We start from the raw sequence: 16155 nt of genomic DNA, 5'->3' as shown, positions 1-16155 counted from the left end.
GTAAACAGGAGGATTACAACGAGGCCAATCTACACGGTGAAACCTTGTATACTGTGTGCACCTTGTCCTAAAATACAAAACAGAAAATAAAAGCTCAAATTATTGTTTCTGTTATAAATTCAGTATTGAATTTTCTACAAATTGAACAGACGAATTTGATGTTGATTTTCAAATCTCTTAAATTTTCAGATTTCAACAAAAATCATTTAAAGGCCAGGTACTATTAAAAAAATAAAAAAAAATAAGAAAAAAAAGAAAATCATTGCAAAAAGATAATATGCCTTTTCCAGGAAGAGGTATCATAGCCTATTCTGACTATCTTGGTAAAAGTAGGTTTCCTTTCTAGGAATCTTGTACCTTTCAGGGCAGAAATCCTCATGGTTTTCCCAGTATCCTGGGTCATGGTGAAGTACAAATGTTGGTATCAAGACAATTGTCCCTTTGGGGATGAACAATCCTTTAATTTCAATATCTTTTTTACAGACCCTTGAGAATCTGCTAGCAATTGGACGTAACCTGAGAGTCTCATTCACCACCATGTCCAGGTAGTCCATCTCTGCCAGAATATTATAGGTAGGTAATGCCTAAGAATAAAAAAATACATTTGAGAAATTCAGATTTTTAAAATTTACCTTCCACCATTCACCTCCTTTTCTTTCTCCTCTTCCCTCTTTCTTCTCCTTTTGCTATTTATCCTTATCTTTCTTCTTGTTTCCGTTTCTTCCCTCTTCTGATTCTCCCTCGTCTAGATTTTTCTTCTTTCTTCTTTTATTCCTCCCTTTCATCATTCCCTGCTCCTACTCTTCTTCCTTCTCATTTTCTTCCTCCTCCTTCTTATCTGACTTCATTGCAGGCCCTAATGATTACTTTCACTGTGGAAATTTGGTACACATTTATAACACATCTTAATGCTTTCTGATCTTGGCCTCACCATCTCTTGTCCATCTCTCTGGATCCCCTTCACATTTGAGCCAGATTTCTTTTCACACTTCCTATAGTTTGTCTTTTAATTTGCTCTTTAGTCATATTTTGGGCTTCATGTACAAATGTGATATCTAAGCTTGTGTGTCTTATTTAATTTAGCATTATATTCTCATGGACAATCTATTTTCCTCTAAATATCTCAAGGTCATACTTTTCATGGCAGATTAATACATATAAATGTCATAATGTTAACCACATGCTGCACCAGCCCCACCCAGAGAGGCACACTGAGTCAGCGAAGGAGACCAGTCATGGTGGCTCATGCCTATATTACCAGCTCTGGGGAGTCTGAATACAAGAAGATCACAACAAATTAGAGCTCTGCATTGAGAGGATGTACCAAATATATAATAGACAAATAAATAAATAAATAAATAAATAAATTTTATTTTATTTTTAAACATTTTTTCTAATTTTACATTCATTACTTTATTTGCATATAAAAACCTTGTCAGGGAAATTAATTCCTTCTTATAGACATCAAAGCAAAAGTGCATCTTTCAGGGAATTAAAAAGCAATAAAGGAATCATTTAAAAGTCAAGTTATTTTCCTACATTTAAAAAAAGTATCAGTTATTTAATTAGGTTCTTAGTAAGAAATTTAGAACACTAATTTATGAAACTAAATTCATTTGCAAGAACAAAAATGGATCACAGATAGCCCTGGACCTGAGGAACGCTTTGATTTTTGATAAAATCTGTGAGTCCACCATTTTCTGATCCACCTTGCACTGCTCTGAAATCTGGTGTCTTTCTTGGTGTCGAAGACCTGATCCTCCTGGTGTCTGGACTTCCATACCTGTTCTTTTTATTTTATTTTTTACATAAATTTATTGAGAAACAAATACCAATGAGAAAGTTTCAAATTGGTAGGACAGTTTCAATAATTAACACATTGCATACATTCTTCCTAGTGGTTCATTGTTGCACAAGAAGAAGATATGATATCCTATTTACCATTAGAACAAATCTCTCTATTCATTAAGAGAATATAACTATATATCTATTCTAACTATTTTGAATACAAAGATACAAAATGGACATTCATCCGTATCCTCTATTTTTGTTAAGTTCTGTTGTATGAATATTATAGGTGTGTTAACTCAGCAAAATATTCTAAAAGAGTCCAGTAGTCCAAAATAGTATTGGGTCTTCTACTTCACTGGGAATGTCAGAAATTGTTCACCTGAGTCCCCTACAGCTCAGTATAACAGCATGCCTTTACTTATACTTCGTTTATATACATTTATGCTGGATGGTAAAGACCAAGGTAGAGCAGGACTTATGCAACAAGAATTGTAGGATTGGGGCCTGATAAGGTCAGTGAAATCCCCTCAGGATTTATCCTGAGATTCTGTACCTCAGATTGTTGAACCTTTGCCAGTGTCAGCCATGTGGATGAGTCACAGCCATTGCTTGGCCAATGTGCTCTCTGTGAAAGCCTGAGAGAATGTTTTCTCTCCACGTGACTCTCCTTAGGCACACTCCATATCATTGATCACTTCCCTCTTCGGCCCCATAATCTCCTTGATCAGAAAATTTGGAACACTACCAAGTTACATGATGTTACACTACAAGTTCTCATATGTCCTTTGTCTTAATTGACCTTGGAAAGCTAGAGCCAAAATGTTGGCTTTCATTGCGGTCCTCCTTTTTCTCTGCAAATAAGTTTTCAGTCTGCAAACTTATGGTGTTAACCCTCCGAAGAAAAGCTATTTATTACTACCATACAACCTAGACTGTTAAGCTTAAACTCATTGTCTGTCTGAATATCAAACATCTTAGGCACAACATGGAACAGGTATTTTTCATCAAGTGTTGAAATGTTGAACTTTAAGTCCCTACAGAATATGACAAAAAACACTTGAAAATTAGAACATATTTTAGAAAATAGGAATAAAGAATTACATGATTCTTATGTTTACACATAAGTCCAAAAATCTAACCATATAAATCTTGAAGCAGGACTGTCCCACAACATTCCTTTTCCTGTCTCTCACCTTCATTAACCACCCACTTTTTTTTGAACAATCATCTACCCGAGAGATAGCACAGCAACATCAGGCATGTCATGAGAAGAAGCCCGTATTCAGAAGATCAGAATGACAGGCACTCCAAGCATGAAACTACTATTACAAATTACCACCTTCAGTGCAGTTGCTTAGTTGACAGATATCAGTATATATAGTTAGTCAGGGTGAGAATCTTTAAAATTAACTGCTAGATTCAAAAATCTTCTGGAGATTCTCAGGATCATTGCCTTGTCCATCTTCGACATATAACTGTATGGTTTGACATTGTCATGTTTTCTAGCTCTTATCCTATATCTCTCTTGATTAGTTAGTCCTCGAGATCCTGCTTTCATTTACTTGTATTATACATTTCCATTTGTATTTATTCTTTTGATTTCTTATACTAGGGAAACTATATGATATTTACACATGTGTTTTGTTCATTTCACTTATGAGTATATCTTCAAGTAGCATCCACTTCAATATAAAGGCTTCGAGTTCATCACACTTTAAAGCTGAATGATACTCCATTGTGTAAAAATTCCACATCGTTTTCAACCATTCCTCACGTGATGGGCATCTTGGTGGTTTCCAAGATTTGGCTATCACAAATTGTGCTGCTATAAACATAGGCACACATATATCACTATGATATGATGTATTCAGTTCGTTCGTGAAAATTCCCAGTAGAAGAATACCTGGTTTAAATGAGACTTCAAGTCCAAATTTCCTAAGGAGTCTCCACACTAATTTCCATAATGGTTGCACCAGTCTACATTCCCACCAGCAGTGGAGAAGGGTTCCTTTTTATCCACAGACTCTCAAAAATTAGTTGTTGGTTGATTTCTTTATGATAGCCATTCTTTCTGGGGTGAGATGATATCTCAAAGTTGTTTGAATTTGCATTTCATGGATGGCTAGTGATGTGGAGCATTTTTTCATATATTTACTTGTTTCTTTAATTTCATCCTTTGAGAAGTGTGCGTTCATCTCTGATGCCCATTTCTGGACTGCGTCCTAAAATTTGTGGCCCTAGTGTTTTTTAGTTCTTTATAAATTCTAGAGAGCAGACTTTTTCTGAGTAATTATTTCTCATGTTTTTTTTCCAAATTTGTGGGCTGCCTTTTCACTTTGTTGGTAATTTCTTTTGATGTGCAAAAACTTCTCAGTAAGAGCAGGTCCCAGTTCCTAAATATTTCAACTGCATCTTGTGTGATTTTATTTTGTTCATGAATTCTTTGCCTACAATTATGTCTTCAAGAGTCCCTCCTACTTTCTCTTCCATGAGATTTAGTGTCTCTGCTTTAATGTTTATATATTTAATCCATTTTGACTTTAGCTTAGTGGATGGTGATAGACCTGAGTCAAGTTTTAGTTTCGGAGTGTAGAGAGCCAGTTTTTCCAACACCATTTGTTAAAGAGGCTATCTATCTTCCAGTGAGTAAGTTTGGACTCTTTGTCAAAGATAAGGTGACTGCGTGTGTTCCTAGAAGTTTCAGTGTCTTCTAATCTATTCCATTGATCCTCAGGTCTATTTTGATGGCAGTATGATGCTGATTTTATCACAGTAGCCTTGTAGTATAACTTCAAGTCAGGAAATGTAAAGCCTCCTGCCTTGTCTTTATTGCACAGGATTGCCTTTGCTATTCTAGGTCTTTCTATTTCCAAATGAATTTTAGGAATGATTTCTCTAAGTCTGGGTGGTATGTTGGTGGTAGTCTGATAGGGATTGCATTAACCCTGTACAGCAATTTTGGGAGTATGGCCATCTCCACAATGTTGGTTCTTTTTATCCAAGAGCACGGAATATCTTCCCATGTTCTGAAATCCTCTACGATCCCTTTTTTTTTTTTAGAGTACTGTAATTTTCTGTGAAAAGATCTTTGGCTTCTTTAGTTAGATGAATTCCAAGGTATCACATTTTCCTCGGTGCTATTTTAAAAGGTATTGTTTCTATAATTTCCATCTCAGTGGCTTTGTTGTCTGTGTAGAGGTATGCTATTGACTTTTGAGTATTGACTTTACAACCTGCTATACTATTGAATTTCTGTATTAATTCCAGTAGCTTCTTGGTGGAGTATTTTGGGTTTTCTCAGTAAAGTATCATGTCATCTGCAAATAAAGATAATTTAACTTCTTTACCTATTCTTATCCTTATTCTAATTCCTTATTCAGTATTTCCCCATTTAGGATTATGTTAGCCATTTGGTTTTCATAAATGGGTTTTACCACAGTGAAGTATAATCCATCCATTCCAATTTTCTGTAGGACTTTGAGCATGAATCAATGTTCGATTTTCTCAAACGCCTTTTCTGCATCAATGGAAATGCTCTTTAGGTTTTTTTATGACTCTATTGATATGGTGTATTATATTTATAGATTTTCGAATATTGAATCATCCTTGCCTTACTGGGATGAATCATACATAGACATGGTGTATGATCTAATTGATGACTTGCTGTATTCTATTTGTTAGGATTTTATTGAGGATTTTGGCATCTAGGTTCATGAGGGAGATGGGCCTGTAGTTCTCTTTCCTAAAGAACTAAAAAGACTAGGACCCCATAATTTAAAGACCCAATCCAGAAATGGGCATCTGAGATGAACACACACTTCTTAGAGGCAGAAATTAAAGAAGTGAATAAATATATGAAAAAATGCTCCACATCACTAGCCATCTGCGAAATGCAAATTAAAACAACACTGAGATACCATCTCACCCCAGAAAGAATGTCTATCATAATGAAATCACCCAGCCACAAATGTTGGAGAGTTGTGTGTAAAAAAGAACCCTTCTCCACTGCTATTGGGAATGTAGACTGGTGCAACCATTAAGGAATTCAGTATGGAGACTCCTTAGAATAATTGGACTTGAAATCCCATTTCAACCAGCTATTCCTCTCCTGGGAACTTTCCCAGAGGATCTGAAAACATCATACCATAGTGATATATGTGTGCCTATGTTTATAGCAGCACAATTTGTGATAGCCATATCTTGGAAACAACCAAGATGCGTATCACCTGAGAAATGGTTATAAAAGGTGTGGTATTTTTATACAATGGAGTATTATTCATCTATTAAGAATGATAAACTCGAAGCCTTTATATTGAAATGGATGCCACTTGAACATATACTCATAAGTGAAATAAACCAGACACACATATTTGAATTTCATATAGTTTCCCTGGTTTAATAGCTCAAAAGAAGTATTTCAAATAGAAAATTATAATACAAGTAAAAGGAAAGCAGGATCTCAAGGACTAACTAATCAAGACAGGGAAAGGAGAAGAGCTAGCAAATATGAATAAGTCAAGCCATACAGTTATGTGTAGCAGATGGGCAAGGCAATGAGCCTGAGAATCTTCAGAAGATTTTTTAATGTAGCAGTTAATTGGAAAGATTCTCACCCTGACTAACTATATATACTGATTCCTGTGAACTAAGCTACTACACTGCAAATGGTAATTTGTAATAGTAGTTTCATGCGTGGAGTGCCTGTCATTCCGGTCTTCAGAATATAGGCTGCTTGTCATGACATGCCAGTTGCTGGTATAATGTCTCTTGGGTAGATGGTTGCTCAAAAAGACGGGTGTGGTGAATGAAAGCAAGAGACAGGAAAAGGAATATTGTGGGACTGTCCTGCTTCAAGGTTGTATATGGTGAGATTTTTGGACTTATGTGCAAACATGAGAAGTCTATAATTCTTTATGACTATTTTAAAAATATATTCTTATTTTTAAATGTCTTTTATCATATTCTGTAGGGACTTAAAGTTCACCATATCAATACTGGAAGAAAAATTCCTGTTCCATATTATGCCTAAGATGTTTCATATGCAGACAGATAGTGCGGTGAAGATTAACAGCCTAAGTTGTATGGTAATAACAATATGCTTGTCTTCTGGATGGTTAACAACCCATGTTTGCAGACCAAAATTAGAGAAAAAGGAGGGCTGCAAGGAAAGCCAACAGTGTGGCCCTTGCCCTCCGAGGTCTTTTAAGTCTCAGGGCATATGAGTAATTGTACTGTAATGGCAGGTAACTTGGCAGTGCCCCAAATTTTCTGATGAAGGAGATTATGGGGCCAAAGAGGAAAGTGATCAATGATGTAGAATGTGCCTAAGGAAAGTCACATGGAGAGACAACATTCTCTCAGACTTTCACAGAGAGCACATTGCCCAAGAAATGGCCGTGACTCATTCACATGGCTGACACTGTCAAAGGTTCTACAGTCTGAGGTACAGGATCTCAGGATAAATCCTGAGGGAATTTCACTAACCTTATCAGACCCAAAAGCTACAACTCTTGTTGCATAGGTCCTGCTTTACCTTGGTCTTAACCATCCAGCAGAAAAGTATAAAAATGAAATATAAGAAGTAAAGCCATGCTGTTATGCTGATCTGTATGGGACTCAGGTCAACAATCTCTGACATTGCCAGTGAAGCGGAAGACCCAATACTATTATGGGCTACTGGACTCTTTTAGAATATTTTGCTGAATTTACACACTTATAATACTCAAATAATGGAACTTAACAAATAAAGGGTATACAGATGTATGTTCATTTTGTATCTGTGTATTCAAAGTGCTTAGGATAGATATATAGTTATATTCTCTTAATGAATAGAGTGATTTGTTCTAATGGTGTTTGTAAATAGAATATCATGTCCACATCTTGTACAGCAATTGATCACTAGGAAGAATGTATGCAATGTGTTACTTATTGAAACTGTCCTACCAGTTTGATTTGAAAGTGTCTCATTGCTATTTGTTTATCAATAAAATTATGAAATAATAAGCAATTTATCAGTTATTGAAACTGTCCTACTAATCAGTTTTGAAACTGTCTCATTGCTATTCGTTTCTCAAAATTACTTTAAAACATAAATAAAATAAATTTACAGAATTAAAAACTTCAGAAAAATAAATATATGTGAGTTGTAGAAAGAATAATGAGAAGAAAGATTTGTAGTAAAAGTGTTTAGCCAAGATATCACATCTGTCTTTTTTCTTCTGAATAGCTACTACAAAGACAATATAAAATGTATTAATTACTGTAACTGTCCTGCTAACATGTTTTGAAAATGTCTTATTGCTATTTCTTTCTGAATAAATTAAAAAAATAATGTGAGTTTCATTATTTCTTGTGGGAAAATTCACTTTTATTTTCAAGTTTATTGGATGCCATGCATAATTCTACAAATAATTATTCTCACATGTCAGTATTTTACTGTACTTACTTGAGATTAGTATTGTTGTAGGAAATGTATACAGAAGCAGGAGCACTGGTTTATGATAACTTACATTTCAATGAATAAAATGCATCTCCTATATTTGTCCATTTGTTTGTCTCTTTAAATTTATCATAAATTGTGCTGCTAAAACAAATCAATGCTCACATTCTATTGGAAAATTTCTTCCAAAATGTTTCTGGTTTAGGTTTCATGCTTTCCCTGCCTCTCACATTAACAGCTACTCACCTTATGGGGCAAAGCTGCATCAATCTCCTGTTGCAGTTTCTTCTGGATGTCAGGGTGAGTGGCCAATTCATACATAATGAAGGATAGAGTACTGCTAGTCGTCTCATAACCAGCAAAAAGAAACATAATTGATTGAGCTGTAATCTCTATATCAGATAGAGCTGAAAAGAGACAAAAGATTTTGGTTAGATCTTCCTAGTTTACATGAGGAGAGATCAATATGGAGCTGCCATAATGCTATGGAGGAACTTGGGAAAGCAAATTTGAGTCACACAGAAGTGGACCTTACTCTGATGTGTGTCTTATTATAAACCAGAAAAAGAAAAATAAATTTAATCTCCCTGTACAAGGTTAACTCTACTTTTTTTTTGTGGACCTGGGGATTGAACTAAGGCCCTTGTGATTGCCAAGCAAGTGCCTATTCTACTGAGCTATCTCCCTGGCATGGTTAACTCTACTCTTGGTCCTCTGCTCTCCATTATACCATCAGTTTAAATACCCAGCTAGGTAATTTCAAGACATGATATTTTCATCTAACACATGCAGTGATGCTATATACCCTGGAAAATCATAATGTAACTTCAAATAAAATATGAGATATTTCCTCTAGAAAAACGTTAAAATTCTTAGCAAAATATGGGTGGGAAATTTTCAAGGGAGCTTGTCATAAAAGCTTCACTCTATGTAAAAGTAAAAGATCTCAATCATGCATGGGATATTTTTGTTATACCATAGTAGGCTACAAAGAAACTCTTGCAGCATGTGTACTCTATGGGCCAGAATTTACCTGGGAGTTAATTAGAAATGTGGAAGCTAAAATTTCATCCTAGAACTAACAAAATAAATTGTGCACCTTTTAAAAATGTGTCGTTTTGTGCTACAACTTGATGAGACATGGGACAATGGAGTGCCACAGACAACAGCCTTAATGTTGGATTTTTGCATAGTTCAGGAAGATTTGCCTTATTCTAATGAATAAAATTGAAATAGTACATGATTTGGCAGGACCTGTATAAAAATATCAACCAATGGGTCAGCAGAATTTATTTGAAGTACAATCACTGGCTCTCTAATTTAATTTCATCCAACAGGTTTGTGGTAACACTATGGCCTCCCTTTTGATTTTATCATGATATAGGTCACAACCATCTTGTAACAGTCTATTTGTTCAATTTTTTTGTCCATTTCTGCACCTGGAAACATGCAAGAAATATGTTGTCACCCCTTTCATAGTTTTTACAATTAAAAAAATATAAAATATAAAATACATCTTTGAAAGGTTTACCCAGTTATGCTTTCTGCTTTGATGCCTACTCTGCTGCGATGGTAGGATAAAGCAAGATATCTAATATGTCCTCCTAGGTAGAACAAACCTGCATTACTGAATTGAAAATGGATTGTATAGTCAAAATTTTGTGCACTACTGCACACTGTGGTTGTATGCAATGATGTGGCTAATTAAATTCAAATAGAAATACATTAAAATAATATATTAGAATTCACTACATCATTGTCACCAATAAAGGTCAAAATTAGAGTTATCCAGCAACAATTTTGAATAATATAACAAGAATACTTCCTTCAGCAATAGTTTTGATAAAAAAGGGAAAAGAGAGACAGAGACAGAGAGATAAACAGAAAGGGAAACATACACTGAGACAAAGATAAACACACACATACAGAGAAAGATATATAGACAATTTAATGCAGAAAGACAGACAGACAATTTAATGCAATCCGAATGAAACTACCACCAACATACCTCACAGACCTAGAAAAATCATTCATAAAATTTATTTGGAACCAGGAAAGACCTAGAATAGCAAAGCACTCCTGGCCAACACAGAGAAGGCAGGGAGCATTACAATTCCTGACTTGAAATTATACTACAAGGCTATTGCAACAAATCAGCATGGTGCTAGCAACGAAATAAACCTGAGGATCAATGGAATAGATTGGAAGATGCTGAAACTTCTCTGAACAGACTCAGCTACCTTATGTTTGACAAAGGGACCAAACATACTCACTGGAAGAAGGATAACCTCTTTAACAAATGGTGCTGGAAAAACTGGGCCTCTATATGCAGAAATTAAAACTTGACACAGGTCTATCATCATGCACTAAGTTAAAGTCAAAATTGACTAAATATTAAAACAGAAACACTAAGTCTCCTGGAATGGAAAGTAGGAGGAACTCTTGAAGACATAGGGGTAGGCAAAGAGTTTAAGGACAAAAATCAAATCACACGGGTAATACTTGAAAGAATTAACAACTGGGACCTCCTGTTATTGAAAAGTTTTTTCATTTCAAAAGAAATTTCCAAAAAAGTGAAAAGACAGCAAACAAATTTGGAAAAAATCTTGATAAATAATTACTCAGACAAATTTTTGCTATCTAGAATTTATAAAGAACTAAAAAACACTAGGGCCCCAAAATTTAAAGACCCGTAAGCAATACGGAAACACTGAAACTAGTAAAATTCAGGAAATGATACCCATCGAGGAAAAACTTTATGTATGTAAACAATGTGGAAAAGCATTCAGGAGAAACACTCAATGTCAAAGTCATGAAAATACTCACAAAGGGAAGAAAGCTCATGGATGTAAACAGTGTGGGAAAGCTTTCACCAGATGCAGTTACTGTAAAATACATGAAAGAAATCACACTCTGGAGAAACCTTATGTGTGCAAGCACTGTGGGAGGGCATTCACTGTGCAACAGTCTTGTCAAATACAGGAAAGAACTCACTCTGGGGAGAAGCCTTATGTGTGTAAGCATTGTGGAAAAGCATTCACTATGAAGCATTATTACAAGCTACATGAAAACTTTCATGCAGGAGAGAAACTTCATGTGTGCAAGCACTGTGGGAAGGAATTCACTACCCATAAATCTTGTCAAATTCATGAAAGAATTCACACTGGGGAGAAACCTTATGTGTGCAAGCAGTGTGGAAAAGCATTCACTATATGGGGTAATTTTAAAAGACATGAAGGTACTCACAAAGGGGAGAAACCTTATGTATGTAAAGTGTGGAAAAGCATTCACACTGAGAAGTAATTGTAAAAGACATGAAAGAACTCATAATGAGGACAAACCTTATGTGTGCAAGCCCTGTGGGAAGGCATTCACCAGGCTTGAATCTTGTCAAATACATGAAAGAACTCACACTGGAGAGAAACCTTATATGTACAAGCAGTGTGGCAAGGCATTTACTACATACCAGTTTTGTCAAATACATGAAAGAACTCACACTGGGGAGAAACCTTATGTGTTCAAGCAATGTGGAAAGGCATTCAGTATAAATACTAATTGTAAAACTCATGAAAGAACTCACACTGGGGAAAAACCTTTTGTGTGCAAGCACTGTGGGAAGGCTTTCACTACACACAGATCTTGTCAAGTACATGAAAGAACACATACAGGGGAGAAACCGTATGTGTGTAAGCACTGTGGGAAAGCATTTACTACACATCCATCTTGTCAAATACATGAAAGCAGTCACACTGGTGAGAAACCTTATGTGTGCAAGCAATGTGGAAAAGCATTCACTACAAAGAATTCCTATAATAAACATGAAAGAACTCATACACGGGAGAGACTTTCTATGTGCAAACAATGTGGGAAGTCATTCACTACACAACAGTCTTGTCAGATTCATGAAAGAACACACACTGGTGAGAAACCTTATGTGTGCAAGCACTGTGGCAAGGCATTCACTAGACACAGATCTTGTCAAATACATGAAAAAAACTCACACTCTGGAGAAACCTTATGTGTATAAGCAATGTGGGAGGACATTTACTACGAAAAGATGCTGTCAAGAACATGCAAAAGTACATACTACGTAGAAACCATATGGAAGCAAGCAGTATGGAAAAGAATTCACTGTAAATTCAAGATATATATGTTAGGAAAGCAGTTACACTGGGGAGAATCATTAAATGTGCTGTCAATGTGAGAGGGCATTTACTACATACCAGTCTTGTCATGCATGTGAAATTAAACTTAGACAAACTTAAGTGGGCTATGTGGGAAAAGATTTGGCAGTAAGTCCTCAGTTTATATACGTAGATTGCACATTGGGGAAGATCCCTGTGTAGATAAACAATGAAGAAAGCATTCAATGGACTTTTTTTCATCAACCACGAGAAAAGATTCACTGGAAAATAACCCTGTAGATGTAAGCGTATTTGGAAAAACCTGTGAAAATTAATCATGTTTAATCACCTGTAGGAATATATGAAAAATTTGATGTCAATACTTGTTCATATACTTTTTAAAAATACAGTCCCAAATGGAGATATCCTCTAATATATTTTTTTCTGCTTTTCAGTAAATCATTTGTAAATAACTGAAAAAAAATTTAAAGACCCAGTCCTGAAATGGACATCTGAGATGAACATATGCTTCTCAGAGGATGAAATTAAAGAAGTGAATAAATATATGAAAAAATGCTCCACATCACTAGCCATTCGTGAAATGCAAATTAAAACAACATTGAGATATAGTCTCAGGCCAGAAAGAATGGCTATCATGAAGAAATAAAAAACCAACAAATGTTGGAGAGGTGCTGGGGAAAAAGGAACACTTCTCCACTGCTGGTGAGAATGTCGACTGGTGCAACAATTATGGAAACCAGTGTGGAGACTCCTTGAAAAACTAGGAATGGAAATCCCATTCAAACCAGCTATTCCCCAACTGGGAATTTTCCAGGACGATCTGAAAACATCATATCATAGTTATATATGTATGCCTATGTTTATAGCAGCACAATTTGTGATAGCCAAATCTTGGAAACAACCAAGATGCCCGTCACCTGAGGAATGGATGAAAAAGATGTGGTACTTTTATGCAATGGTCTATTACTCAGCTAAGAAGAATGTAAACTCGAAGCCTTCCTATGAAAGTTGTTGTCACTTAAAGATATACTCATATGTGAAATAAACCAGACCCACATATGTAAATATCATATAGTCTCCCTAGTATAAGAACTCAAAAGAAGAAATACAAATAGAAAGGTATAACATAATTAAAAGGAAAGCAAGAACTTGAGTACTAGACAATGAAGAGAGAGCAAGGAGAAGAGCTAGGAGACATGACAGAAGCAAGTCATACAGTTATATATACAAGATGGGTGAGGCAATGATGCTGAGAATCTTCAGAAGATTTTCTTTTTTCCCATAATTTTATTGAGAAACAAATAGCAATTAGACAGTTTCAAATCAAATTGGTAGGACAGTATTAATAATCAACACATTGCATACTCTCTTCCTAGTTGTTATTTGCTGTACAAGATGCAGACATGATATCCTATTTGCAAACACTATTAGACAAATCCCTCTATTCATTAAGAGAATGTAACTATATATCTATCCTAATCATTTTGAATACACAGATAAAAATGGGCATTCATCTGTATCCCCTTTTTTTTAGTTCCATCATTTGAATATTATAAGTGTGTTACTTAGTAAAATATTCTAAAAGAGTCCAGTAGTCCATAATAGTAATGGGTCTTCCACTTGACTGGCAATGTCAGAAGTTGTTGACGTGCGTCCCCTACAGCTCAACCTGACACCATGGCTTTACTTCTTATACTTTGTTTTTATACTTTTCTGCTGGATGGTCAAGACCATGATAAAGCAAAACCTATGCAGCAAGAGTTGTAGCTTTTGATCTGATAAGGTCAGTGAAATCCCCTCAGGATTTCTCCTGAGATCCTGTTGCTCAGATTGTAGATCCTTTGTCTGTTTCAGCCATGGGGATGGGTCACGCACATTGTTTGGCCAATGTGCTCTCTGTGAAAGCCTGAGAAAATGTTTTCTCTCCATGTTACTCACCTTAGGCACATTCTACATCATTGACCACTTTCCTCTTTGGCCCCATAATCTCCTTGATCAGAAAATTTGGGACACTACCGAGTTACATGACGTTACAGTACAAGTTCTCATATGTCCTGAGTCTTATTTGACCTTGGAAGGCTAAGGCCAAAATGTTGGCTTTCCTTGCAGCCTTCTTTTTTTCTCTAATTTTGGTTCTGCAAGCTTAATTTGCTAACCCTCAAGAAGAGTAGCTTATGGTTTTTATCATACAACCTAGGCTGTTATTCTTAACCTCACTATCCGTCTGAATATCAAACATCTTAGGCATAAATTTAAATTCAACAATATCTACAATTCAATGAAAATTCAAGCACAACTTTTCGGAATTGGTGGAATTTCATGAAAGAAGTTCTCAGAGGGAAATTCATAGCTGTGAACTCACACATTAGGAAAACAGAATGGGAACAAATAAATGCCCTAATGCTGCACCTTCAACAACTAGAAAGGAAGAGCAAACCAAAGAAAGAGCCCAAAGACAGGAAGAAATCATAAAGATTAGAGCAGAAATCAATTCAATTGAGATTAAGAAAACTATTCAAAGAATTAAGAAAGCAATTTGTGGTTCTTTGAAAGATTAAATAAAACCAATAAGCCCCAAGCTAACCTCATCAAAAAGAGGAAAGAAAAAGTTCAAATACAAGCAATAAGGAATGAAAAGGGTGTAATTACCAGAGACCCTGTGGAAATTTAGAAGATTATCAATAGCTGCTTTGAGAATAATTACTCTCACAGAATAGAATACAGAGAAGAAATGGACAGATTCCTAGAAAGGTACAAATTACCACAACTGAATCGACAAGACATAACCACTCTCAGCAGCCCAATAACACCCAATGAAGTACGAGATGTAATGAAAAACCTACGAACAAAGAAAAGTCCAGGTCCAGAAGGATTCACAGCTGAATTCTACAACGCATTTATAGAAGATGTTGTCCCTAAACTCCTCAAACATTTCCATGAAATTGAAAAGGAAGCAATGCACCAAATATCATTCCTGGATGTGAGTATTATACTGATACCAAAACCAGGGAAAGTCGCAACTAAGAAAGGGACCTACAGCCCATTCTCCTTCATGAACATAGATGCTAAAATCCTCAATAAAATACCAGCAAATAGAATACAGCAAATCATCAAGAAGATCATACAGCATGACCAGGTAGGCTTCATCCCAGAGATGCAAGGATGGTTCAATATTGGAAAATCTATAAATGTAATATACTATATCAATAGAGCGAAAACTGAAAGCCACATGATCATCTCCATTGATGCAGAAAAGGCTTTTGACAGAGTCCAACACTCATTCATTGTTCAAAGTCCTAGAGAAAATTGGAATAGATGGCCTCTACTTCAATCTGGTAAAAGCCATTTATGAAAACACAATGGCTAAAATAATCCTAAATGGGGAATAACTGAAAACTTTTACTCTTAGATCGGGTACAAGACAAGGATGTCCTCTATCACCACTCCTATTCAATATAGCTCTGGAATCATTAGCTACAACCATGAGATAAGATAAAGAAATAAAAGGAATAAGAATAGGTAAAGAAATTAAATTATCTTTATTTACAGATGACATGATACCTTACTTGGAAGACCCAAAAAACTCCACCAAGAAGCTACTAGAATTAATACAGAAATTCAGTAGCATAGCAGGTTATAAAATCAATACCCAAAAGTCAATAGCATTCCTCTACACAGACAACAAACACACTAAGAGGGAAATTATACAAACAATACCTTTTACAACAGCACCGAGGAAAATGAAATACCTCGGAATTCATCTAACTAAAGAAGATAAAG

General features: G+C 35.6%; 1 protein-coding gene across 1 annotated transcript in view; it reads right to left on the bottom strand.

Annotated features, from left to right (window-relative positions):
* LOC101575834 (cytochrome P450 3A9-like) overlaps positions 1-16155 on the bottom strand; it is a 59283-nt gene that overhangs the window by 9510 nt on the left and 33618 nt on the right. Inside the window, exons 8-9 of the mRNA XM_023708681.1 lie at positions 8477-8637; positions 358-584 (exon numbers count right to left, since the gene is read on the bottom strand). Coding sequence (XP_023564449.1) covers positions 358-584; positions 8477-8637 — 388 coding nt within the window. The remainder of the gene's footprint in view (positions 1-357; positions 585-8476; positions 8638-16155) is intronic.

The sequence above is a fragment of the Octodon degus genome, unplaced genomic scaffold, assembly GCF_000260255.1.
Source record: "Octodon degus isolate 3935 unplaced genomic scaffold, OctDeg1.0 scaffold00457, whole genome shotgun sequence".
Lineage (NCBI taxonomy): Eukaryota > Metazoa > Chordata > Mammalia > Rodentia > Octodontidae > Octodon > Octodon degus.
Note: the sequence above shows the minus strand (reverse complement) of the source record. Positions and strands in the feature narration are given on the sequence as shown.